At 41.4% G+C, this 12,281-nt stretch overlaps 1 protein-coding gene across 1 annotated transcript in view; it reads right to left on the reverse strand.

Annotated features, from left to right (window-relative positions):
* The window catches only part of LOC141257390 (calpain-8-like), a 97,475-nt gene that overhangs the window by 19,142 nt on the left and 66,052 nt on the right, over positions 1-12,281 (reverse strand). The window contains exons 10-15 of the mRNA XM_073671887.1: positions 9,505-9,680; positions 5,600-5,811; positions 3,819-3,855; positions 3,268-3,333; positions 3,082-3,139; positions 2,851-2,915 (exon numbers count right to left, since the gene is read on the reverse strand). Coding sequence (XP_073527988.1) covers positions 2,851-2,915; positions 3,082-3,139; positions 3,268-3,333; positions 3,819-3,855; positions 5,600-5,811; positions 9,505-9,680 — 614 coding nt within the window. The remainder of the gene's footprint in view (positions 1-2,850; positions 2,916-3,081; positions 3,140-3,267; positions 3,334-3,818; positions 3,856-5,599; positions 5,812-9,504; positions 9,681-12,281) is intronic.

Genomic DNA, 12,281 nt, shown 5'->3' on the forward strand with positions numbered 1-12,281 from the left:
TGTGTATGCCCCCTCTTCCCCCATTTTTGGATTCCCCCTTCCCCTTATCCCCTTTATCTTGGTTTTAATTTTATGACTCAATAAATTGTGATATTTTATGATCCAATCATGTATTTGATGTGTCCTTTTCTAGGTTTTGATTAAATCTCATCTGCCAACTGTTTGCCCATTCAGTCATCTTATCTAGATTGTTCGGCAATATCGTAATGTCAAGATCAGATTTTAATATCCTACATAGTTTGGTATCATCAGCAAAATCTCAATTTACTCACAATCCCATCCCCCAGGTCATTAATAAAGAGGTTAAAAAGAATTGGTCCTAGCACAGATCCCTGTGGTCCCCACTGCTGACTATGTCCCATTTAGAGAATGTACCATTTATGATGACCCTTTGTTTCCTATCATTTAGCCAACTCCTTACCCATTTACATATAGTTCCCCCAAGTCCTTGCTTCTGCAGCTTCAGTATAAGGCTGTTATGTGGTACAGGATCAAATGCCTTTGCAAAGTCCAGATAAATCACATCCGCCGCATTACCAACATCCAGATTTGTACTTACCTCCTCATAGAACCCCAACATGTTAGTTAGACACAACCTATTTTTCATGAATCTGTGCTGATTATTATTTAGTATATTATTCTCTGTGATATAACTCTGCAGGTCCTCTCTTATGATGCCCTCAAAAACTTTGCACACTACTGATGTCAGACTTACCGGACTGTAGTTACCTGGATCCACCTCCTTACCTTTCTTAAAAATCGGTACCACATTGGCTATCCTCCAATTCTGTGGCACTACCCCTGTTACAAGAGAGTCTAAGAATGCGAGATACAGCAGTTTATCAGTTACTGAGCTAAATTCCCTCAGTATCTGTGGATGAATACCATCTGGGCCAGGGGATGTTTAGTTTGTTCAGACGCAGGCGTACTTCTTTTTGTGTTAAACTAGTTATATTAGGAGGTGAACTTTGATTTTTGCCCTGTTGAAAGAGCCATGGAACAGACTGTTGGTGAACACGGATGAGAAGCGTCAGCCTTTTCTTTGTCCTCTATAATTATCCTGTTATTATCGTCTTTTAAGGGGCCGATACCATCTGATTTACTCTTTTTGGCATTGATGTATGTATCAAATTTTTTGGGATTTAATTTAATGTCCCTGGCGATTTGTTGCTCTGTAGATAATTTTGCTGGCTTGATTTCTTTTTTACATTTCTTATTTAGGTCTTTATACTCCTGAAATGCTATTTCTGTATTCCCGGCCTTCAAGATTTTGAATATCCTTTGTTTTTTCCTTATTAAACTTTGCACTTATTTAAGCATAGTGGTTTCTTTTCATTCCTGGACATTTTATTACTAGAGGGTATACATTTTTTACAGGATTCTAGTAGTATTTCCTTAAAAATTCCCCATTTACATTCACTATCGCCAATTACCATGACATGGTCCCAGTCTACACGATTAAGCTCTCCCGTTAATTTGTTGAAATCAGCTTTCCTAAAATTCCAGGTTTTTGCATTTCCGTTTTGAAATGTTTTATTAAATATTACACTGAAACTTACCATATTATGGTCACTGTTTCCCAAATGCTCCCAGACCTGTAGATCTGAAATTGTATCTGGTCTATTTGACAGCACCAGATCCAGCAGATTACCTCCCCTAGTTGGTTCATCTACCAGCTGAGAGAGGTAATTGTCCTGAACTGTGGATAAGAATTTGCAGCTTTTAGCACAACTGGAAGATTCTATGTTCCATTGAATATCTGGATAGTTAAAATCCCCCATAATAAGGACCCTATTATTATTTCCTACATTTTTAATTTGTTCCAGCCTTTCGTCATCTACCAGTTCAGCTATATTAGGAGGCTTGTAACAAACTCCAATTAGCAGCTTTCCATTATTTCCATCCCAATGTACATTTACCCAAACTTACTCTACATTGTCGCAGCTCCCCCAATGTTGTCATTGAGCACAGGTTTTAAGTTGGATCTTGCAAAAATACACACCCCTCCACATTTTTTGTCTTTCCTGTTCTTTCTAAATGTCGGTTATCCCTCTATGTTTGTCACCCACTCATGGCTTTCATCCAGCCAGGTTTCCGTAATACCCACCACATCGTATCCTGTGACCGTCATAAGAGTCTACAGTTCAGGCATTTTTTGCTTGACTTCTTGCATTTGTTAGCAGACATTTAAAACAATTAGCACATTTGTTACTCCTTCTCAGCTCCCCTAGATCCTCTATAACCCCTGCTGTCCCAATCTCTCTGTCTACTCTATCTATCCCCTTAAAAGCACCAATACCCTCCCTCCTCCCAGATCCTGGTTTAAAAGCTCCTCCATCCGTCTGACTATTTTTCCCCCAGAATAGCTGCACCCTCCACATTGAGGTGCAGCCCGTCCCTACCGTAGAGCCTGTAGCCGACTGCGAAGTCAGACCAGTCAAACCCTTCCTTCCTGCACCAATTTCTGAGCCCGCTGTCTTTCTAGTGACACACGTGGCACCGACAGTATTTCTGAAAACACCACCTTGGAGGTCCTGGCCTTCATCTTCTCTCCTAGTTCCCTGTATCCCCATTCTTCTGATGTCTGTAGGCTTGCAAGAAAAATGTGCATAGAGAGAGTGAAATGAGTGAAATAAATCATGACTGCGGGATCAGACTACACAGGTTTTTGTTTGTAGTCTGTAACCAAGGAAACTCATGAGTCAGCAATAGAAGTGGGTGAAAGTGGGTGAGCGTTAAAATATTTTTTTCCCTAAAGACAGGCGACAGATCCGGAGCTCATTGTGGTCACTAAGTTCTAGATTTATCTTTAGTATACAATCTTTGCATCTGCTATCCTGTAAAGGATACATCCATGAGGGAGACCATCTCTCTGCATGTAGCCAGGGTAAATCCAGTGGATTTCAAGTCTGTTCCTTTAAAAAAAAACACATTTTAATGTGTTAGAGAACACCTGATAACACTTCAAAAAGTGACTGAGATTCCCACCCCCAACCCCACCCCCACCTTAAAGAAAAATGTGTATAAACCCTATCTTCTTCTGGGCTCCGACTTATTTTCAGTGATGGGAGTTGCACTTACTCTTGGACAGAAGTCTGTTCAGGATAGTCTGAATATCCTTCGCTGTGACTTCACCTTTCTGCAAGAGAAAACAGGAATTAGTAAATTGTGCATAAGAAAATGTAAACTCTTAAAAGGCCGGTGAATATAATACCAGCTGCTTATATAGGTGCACAACTATTAAGGGATTTAGAGGAATTTTCTTACATCTCCCGCCAGCTTCTGGAAGATGTTCTTGAAGTCATTGTTGACTTCCTTATCTGATACTTTGGGCTGAGAACAGAAGAGAAAAAAACTTTAACTTAACTTTTTAAACTGCAAATTTGGTAAAGTCACATATATACAAGGGCCTGCATGGCGGCACACGGAGTCCTGACAGCTCTGTATTATGGACACATTGGTTATTGGTTGCCTTGTTCAGCCCACTCGTTTTGCATGCCCTATTGATTGACAGCGCTGGCTTGCCTAATCGTTTTCTGCAGACAGTGCAAGTCAGTGCCATCAATCACCAGCGAGGGGGCGGGGCCTTCAAAATCAGTGGGTGGGATCATGCACTAAGCCTTTTGACCACACCTAGGAGGAACTGAGAGCCTAATTAGCATATTCTATTAATCTTCAGCTTCTGTAGAACAGATCCAGGACACTAAAGATGGGATTTTATAGGAGCTTTATCTCCTTCAAGACTTTTTAATAGTTTTATCCTGTTTGTTTGGGCAGAGATGCCCTTTAAAAAAGTATAAAGACACTCCATATCTCACCTCATAGGGATCAGCTTTTGCCACGTCACCAACTTCCCTGGTAGATGCAAAATAGAAAACAAAATTTACAAAAATTCACTACCACAATAAATAAATGATCAACCGACACAAGTGCCTCTATATGAGCATGGAACAATTGGTGATAGGATGACAAAACGAGGCTGGTGTCCACCAAATACAGCCCCATATCTAACAGGTTGTGTTTGGTACGGAAGTTCAGTCCTATCACTTTATAGGGAATGTGTCATCAGAAGAAAGGAGCAAATTGTTTCTCAGGACCCTGGTCCAGGGGCCACGTCAGCGGAGGCCTGCGAACCTTTTCCTTCCTGCTGGAGTTGCCGACGTCTCTTCAGAATTTTAGGGCTTACTAATCAGAAGAGAGGACAGGGATGTCGGCAGGTAGAAGACGGTTCACCGCAGATCGCTGAACAAGGGTTTAGCGAAACAATTCGTTCATCTCGAGTGATGACCTATTGTTTAAATCAGGTTTTTGTTTTCCATGCATCTTTTTTTGATACATTTTTGGCAAAATTTTTCATATCGCTATTAGTATTAAAAAATAAAAAAAATCTTAATTTTTGCAATTTTCACACATGCCATTTTAGATTATTTTAGACTTATACATCCTGACTAGGGTTGAGAGAGTATGTTCTGTCCGAGTATGCTCGGGCCGAGCTCCGAGTATTTACAGCTGCTCGGTGATAAGGTTGAATCGCTCCCGTGTGCATGATTTGCAACTGTTTGGCAGCTTTATTACATGTGAGGAATGTGTAAGAAATAGATATTCCTCCCATGTAATAAAGCTGTCAAATAGTAGCAAATCATGCACACGGGAGCGATTCAACCATATCACTGAGCAGCTGTAAATACTCGGAGCTCGGCCCGAGCATACTCGGTGAAAGGGTTAATAGAACATACTCGCTCAACACTAGTCCTGACCTTTCAGGAAGAGTTTTCAGCAGGCTCCTTATCATCAGAGGCAGGATTACATTGATAGATAACACCAGTATACACAGTTGATAACACAAGATCCACCAATCACAATAGGCGATGTCACAGCTGACATTGCTTCTCCTCTCTGCACCTTTTCACACGCTCATTAGACGCTTTAATACAAAAGCTTGGGTCTGAGTCAGTCTATTGCTGATTATCCGTATGTGGATTTTTTGAAACAACAGGAAATATGAGTGTTTAATAGCTGACTTCTAAGATTTCAATTTTTTTTTTAAATATAAATTGCGTTGTGAAATAATCGAGTTGCCTGATGAAGGTGTCGATACGATGCCGAAACACTTGGCCTTGTAACCCGATTTTGTTGATCCACAAAAAGTGGTGAACTACATCATGGACTGATTCTCTATTTCAGCAGCTCTTTTCTTCCAGTTTTTTACTTGTTCATAACTATGTTCCTATGAGACGGTGGTGCCCTGCCTATTCGACGTGTGGATGGGAACAGATGGAGCTGAGATTCTATGACAAAGCCTTAAAGGGGTTGTCCGGCCCTAGGCTACACGTCTGCAGTCACTCTGCAGAATCCTCACAGCGCCACATATTAATCAGACGTGGACTGACCCATGTTTTTCATATAAAGCTGTTCAGATGAACGATTATTGTCTTGATCTGACCATCCATCAGGAACAGAAGAATCACTGCATGCACTACTTTGACCCAATTTAAAGACCAGAATAGCACACATATATGGCTGGCAGCTCCTGCACTTGTCTGATATTCGGAAGGATGTTGGAAGAACTACACAGGACACGTGCAGTCACAATACGTACAGGGATTTGGCGGCTTTCTCTGAAAAGATTCGCAAGCAGAAATCCCCAGGTTTAAATGGCTCGAAGGTGGACGGTACAATCAGATAGTCTCCGACCGGTAACTTCATACGTTTAGATACTTCCCGCATGTTGATGAAGGTGTCGGAGCGGCCGGCTGATGGAGTCTTCTGGAAAAATTCTTTGTTGACATGGACATCTGTTTGGTTTTGTAACTATATGAGAAAAGACAAAAGACATAACCGCCTATGTTTGTATAGAGCTCCTAATCCCGTACTAAAGTAATATAATGTGTCTGCAGCTAACACTTGGGGGAGCTCCCTATATACAGAGACACAGGATAAGATTCTGTCTGCAGCCTCCACTAGGGGGAGCTCCCTATATACAGAGACACAGGATAAGATTCTAACTGTAGCCACCAGTATGAGGAACCCCCTGGATACAGAGACACCGGATAAGATTTTGTCTGCAGCCACCACTAGGGGGAGCTCCCTTTATACAGAGATACATGATAAGATTCTGTCTGCAGCCACTACTTGGGGGAGCTCCCTTTATACAGAGATACATGATAAGATCCTGTCTGTAGCCACCACTATGAGGAACTCCCTGGATACAGAGACACAGGATAAGATTCTGTCTGCAGCCACCACTAGGGGAAGCTCCCTGTATACAGAGATACATGATAAGATTCTGTATGCAGCCATCACTAGGGGGTGCTCCCTGTATACAGAGATACACGATAAGATTCTGTCTGCAGCCACCACTAGGGGGAGCTCCCTGTATACAGAGATACATGATAACATTCTGTCTGCAGCCACAACTAGGGGGAGCTCCCTGTATACAGAGATACATGATAAGATTCTGTCTGCAGCCACCACTAGGGGGAGCTCCCTGTATACAGAGATACATGATAAGATTCTGTATGCAGCCACCACTGGGGGGAGTTCCCTGTATACAGAGATACATGATAAGATCCTGTCTGTAGCCACCACTATGAGGAACTCCCTGGATACAGAGACACAGGATAAGATTCTGTCTGCAGCATCCACTAGGGGGAGCTCCCTGTATACATAGATACATGATAAGATTCTGTCTGCAGCCACCACTAGGGGGAGCTCCCTGCATACAGAGATACATGATAAGATTCTGTCTGCAGCCTGCACTAGGGGGAGCTCCCTGTATACAGAGATACATGATAAGATTCTGTCTGCAGCCACCACTAGGGGGAGCTCCCTGTATACAGAGATAAATGATAAGACTCTGTCTGCAGCCACTACTATGAGGAACCCCCTGGATACAGAGACACAAGATAAGATTTTGTCTGCAGCCACCACTAGGGGGAGCTCCCTTTATACAGAGATACATGATAAGATTCTGTCTGCAGCCACCACTAGGGGGAGCTCCCTGTATATAGGGACACATGATAAGATTTTGTCTGCAGCCACCACTAGGGGGAGCTCCCTTTATACAGAGACACATGATAAGATTCTGTCTGCAGCCACCACTAGGGGTAGCTCTCTGTATATAGAGATATATGATAAGATTCTGTCTGCAGCCTTCACTAGGGGTAGCTCCCTGTGTACAGAGGTACATGATAAGATTCTAACTGTAGCCACTACTATGAGGAACCCCCTGGATACAGAGACACAGGATAAGATTTTGTCTGCAGCCACCACTAGGGGGAGCTCCCTTTATACAGAGATACATGATAAGATTCTGTCTGCAGCCACCACTAGGGGGAGCTCCCTGCATACAGAGACACATGATACGATTCTGTCTGCAGTCACCACTAAGGAAAAATTAGGACTTTGCAGATTTGGATTGTTGCTGTCAATATGCATTGAGATCTCCTAGTGGTGGCTGCTGGAGGTCTGGATTCTATCCTTTATGTCTATGACTGTGAAAAGGAAAGCGTGGGATTTGGATCTCCAGTACCAACCACCACTCCTAAATGTACAGAGCTGCGCAAGAAGATGAGGCAGCCCATACAGTCAATGGAGCAGAGAGTTGGGGACCCCATCAATCTGATGTTGATGTACCAACTTTTTTTTAAGCCCCCACAAAATTTCCTTTAACCTGCTAAAAAAACTATGTGACATAGAAACCTTATTAACATTTAAAGAAATTCTATGTGATTTTTTTTTTCATTACAGAAACAACACTTTGTATGGCTGCATCTGATATTGCAGCTTAGCCTCATCTATATAGCTCTAGCTGTAGCACTAGCCATGGTCTATGAAGAACATTGGCGCTGTTTCTGAAACAGGATTTTGTACCATCTCTTACAACTTCTATAATATAGATCTACTGTATGGACCATATTGACACTTTTTTATTGATACAATAAAACAATAATGCAAAAGTCCTCCACCAATGAGTATCACAAATGACCCAACTTCAAGACTGAGTAATGGAAATCACTGTACCTCTTTGGGAACCTGCAAAACAAAAATATAATTTTTAGAATATTTATTTAGTATTACTTAACATTAGATGTATAAATTACATATACGCATATAATAGTCTTCATTAAAAAAAAAAAACACAATTGCTGTGGTACAGTCTGTGCAACTCCTTCACATTGCTGACTGTGCTGCTGCATCTGACTCCTCCCTTCCATTCAAAGAGATATTGACAGGGAGGGAAGGTATTCATAGATAGCAAATTAAACTATTAGACAGGGGAGAGCACCCAGAGTCTGCCAAGGGTAAAGAAAAAATCAGACACGTGGACAGTGTCACTGGTTGTGATTACACTATAGAAAGAAGATGACAAAGGCACTACATTAGAAGCGGAAAGAAGTCAAGGAATGAAGCTCAGCTGATACATGGGAGCTAGTGAAGAATTAGCAGACAGAACATTTGTATTACTGCATTACTAAATGAGAAATGTCTAAATACTAGGAGCAAGTTACAACCTGTAAATCTGGGGTCATAAAGTAATGAAAAGTCCATACTGAAGAAAAGGGTGATTCTCCAACATTTAATGTCCATCTACAGAATATGTTGTTTAAATGTTTAATAAATGCAGGTTCCAGTGCTGGCACCAACATCGCTCTTGAGAACGGGGCACCATCAAATGCCACTATTGTGCACTTCTCAGTTTATTCATTTGTATGAGATTCATCAATTAGAAATCTCATATAAATGGATAAAGACAGACGCTCAGTTGCCACCTCTCCATTTCAGACAGGGCACATTGGGGTCCCTTTCTTCAGATAGATGAAGGGTCCATCAGTAGGGCCAATAGGGCATATATTGTGCATAAGCAAAAAAAATGTCTGAGACAACCAACTCCTTTATGGTAATCACTAACATATATTAAAAATATTTTTTCCATGTTAAAGGTGTCCATAGCCTTTACGGTTTCCACTAATAATTGTTGGATTGCGGTTCCAAAAAAACAAAGCTTGGGGGCTATGATCTCTGCTTAGTACTCAACTGAAAAGGGCGCTTTAAAGAAGGATTTTTAGCTGAAGTCTGTAAGTCATGCTTTAAGACAATCACTATTTCAGAGAGCATAAAAAGTGATGCTGTTTGGCTTAGGTACTTGGCCACGATCTGTGTCTCAACTGACAGAGGAACTTTATCGTGAGCACACATACCGGAGCAGCTGGAGAAAGGCTGTGATAGGAGAAGAAATAAATCTTAGCTGACTGTGCATGGAGAACTGAGGCTGGTGAAAAAAATATTTTGGGCTCAGTGATAAGATTTATTTTTTCTCCTGTCACAGCCCTTCTCTAGTACCTCACCTGTACATGAGCTCCTCTGTCAGTTGAGACACAGGTCTTGGTAGCTATGTTCCTTCAGATTGTAGCCTGTTGTGACACATGAATAGATGAGATGCCATTTAAATTATGTGACTGGGCCACTTTATTGCATCGTTTAAATTTACCAGATTTTGCTTACCCTGTACAAGGCATAGCCTATAGACAGCAAGTCCTCTCCTAATTTTCTCTGACGCCTCCGATTCTTCTGCATTAGCCCGACAATTACTGTACAGCAAGGTTCATGTGAAGCTCCATCATGGTCGTCATCTGGTTCTTCCAGCTTAATCTGAAACTGGGGGTTTGTCCAAAATGTGGCTGTATATGAAGAAATTGTGAATTATTAATCATGATTGATTTGTGTCATGTAATTATAATTAAAAAAAATCCAATTTACTCACATAAATTCAGCAATTTCTAAAATGTAAAAGGTATGATCCAATTATATTAAATTTATATGAAGAATGAATCTGCATAAATGGTTGAGTAAGATGAGGAGAATTTACTAAGGTAAATGCACTGGAACTGTGGTGCAACTCGAGCCCAAAAAATGACTTACATGCACGGTAGCAAATTTATTATTTTAGACATTTTGTTTGACATCCTTATCAAGGGACTATGGTCTAGATGGAAACGGGGCATGTCTTACTAAAAAATTTTGATGCACAGTAAGTAAACCAATAGGTGATATATGCTAAGATTTGACAGTCACTAAGATAAATACGGCATATTTTTAGAATTAGTTTTTACTGCACTCACTATTCTGCTGGTGCAGTCATTGTGTACATACATTACATTACTGATCCTGAGTTACATCCTGTATTACACTCCAGAGCTGCACTCACTATTCTGCTGGTGCAGTCACTGTGTACATACATTACATTACTGATCCTGAGTTACATCCTGTATTATACTCCAGAGCTGCACTCACTATTCTGCTGGTGCCGTCACTGTGTACATACATTGCATTACTGATCCTGAGTTATATCCTGTATTATACTCCAGAGCTCCACTCACTATTCTGCTGGTGCAGTCACTGTGTACATACATTACATTACTGATCCTGAGTTACATCCTGTATTATACCCCAGAGCTGCACTCACTATTCTGCTGGTGCAGTCACTGTGCACATACATTACATTACTGATCCTGAGTTACATCCTGTATTATACTCCAGAGCTCCACTCACTATTCTGCTGGTGCAGTCACTGTGTACATACATTACATTACTGATCCTGAGTTATATCCTGTATTATACTCCAGAGCTGCACTCACTATTCTGCTGGTGCAGTCACTGTGTACATACATTACATTACTGATCCTGAGTTACATCCTGTATTATATTCCAGAGCTGCACTCACTATTCTGCTGGTGCAGTCACTGTGTACATACATTACATTACTGATCCTGAGTTACATCCTGTATTATACTCCAGAGCTGCACTCACTATTCTGCTGGTGCAGTCACTGTGTACATACATTACATTACTGATCCTGAGTTACATCCTGTATTATACTCCAGAGCTGCACTCACTATTCTGCTGGTGAGGTCACTATGTACATACATTACATTACTGACCCTGAGTTACACCCTGTATTATACTCCAGAGCTGCACTCACTATTCTGCTGGTGCAGTCACTGTGTACATACATTACAATACTGATCCTGTATTGATCCTGAGTTATATCCTGTATTATACTCCAGAGCGACACTCACTATTCGGCTGGTGCCCTCTGGTGGAGAATGGTGAGTATAACAGGCCGATCATACATTACTGATCCTGTACTGATCCTGAGTTACCTTCTGTATTATACTCCAGAGCTGCACTCACTATTCTGCTGGTGCAGTCACTGTGTACATACATTACATTACTGATCCTGTACTGATCCTGAGTTATATCCTGTATCACACTCTAGAGCAGCACTCACTATTCTGCTGGTGCAGTCACTGTGTACATACATTACATTACTTATCCTGTACTGATCCTGAGTTACATCCTGTATTATACTCCAGAGCTGCACTCACTATTCTGCTGGTGCAGTCACTGTGTACATACATTACATTACTGATCCTGTACTGATCCTGAGTTACATCTTGTATTATACTCCAGAGCTGCGCTCACTATTCTGCTGGTGCAGTCACTGTGTACATACATTACATTACTGATCCTGAGTTACATCCTGTATTATACTCCAGAGCCGCACTCACTATTCTGCTGGTGCAGTCACTGTGTACATACATTACATTACTGATCCTGAGTTACATCCTGTATTATACTCCAGAGCTGCACTCACTATTCTGCTGGTGCAGTCACTGTGTACATACATTACATTACTGATCCTGTACTGATCCTGAGTTACATCTTGTATTATACTCCAGAGCTGCGCTCACTATTCTGCTGGTGCAGTCACTGTGTACATACATTACATTACTGATCCTGTACTGATCCTGAGTTACATCTTGTATTATACTCCAGAGCTGCGCTCACTATTCTGCTGGTGCAGTCACTGTGTACATACATTACATTACTGATCCTGAGTTACATCCTGTATTATACTCCAGAGCTGCACTCACTATTCTGCTGGTGCAGTCACTGTGTACATACATTGCATTCAGGGGTGGATTAAGAGTAGCAAGTGCCCCGGGCAGTTTAGAAGGCGCGGGCCCCCCCACATAGAAACACACACACCTGATGTATCACATGTCACATGACCCCCTGTGATAGATCATGTGATAGTTCACGTGAAATTAATTTGGCACAATATTAATTATTATATTTTTTTTTAGGCTGTGTGCCCACTATGCGTTTTTAAGCATTTCCACAGTGGCAATTCCGCTGCAGAAACGCTTAAAAAACGGATGGTAGAAGGTCTGCCATGTTCTCCAATGATAATCCGCATGTACATGCTGCAGAAATTT

The sequence above is a fragment of the Phyllobates terribilis genome, unplaced genomic scaffold, assembly GCF_046119375.1.
Source record: "Phyllobates terribilis strain yellow unplaced genomic scaffold, ASM4611937v1 Scaffold_3__8_contigs__length_932513732, whole genome shotgun sequence".
NCBI classification, from domain to species: domain Eukaryota; kingdom Metazoa; phylum Chordata; class Amphibia; order Anura; family Dendrobatidae; genus Phyllobates; species Phyllobates terribilis.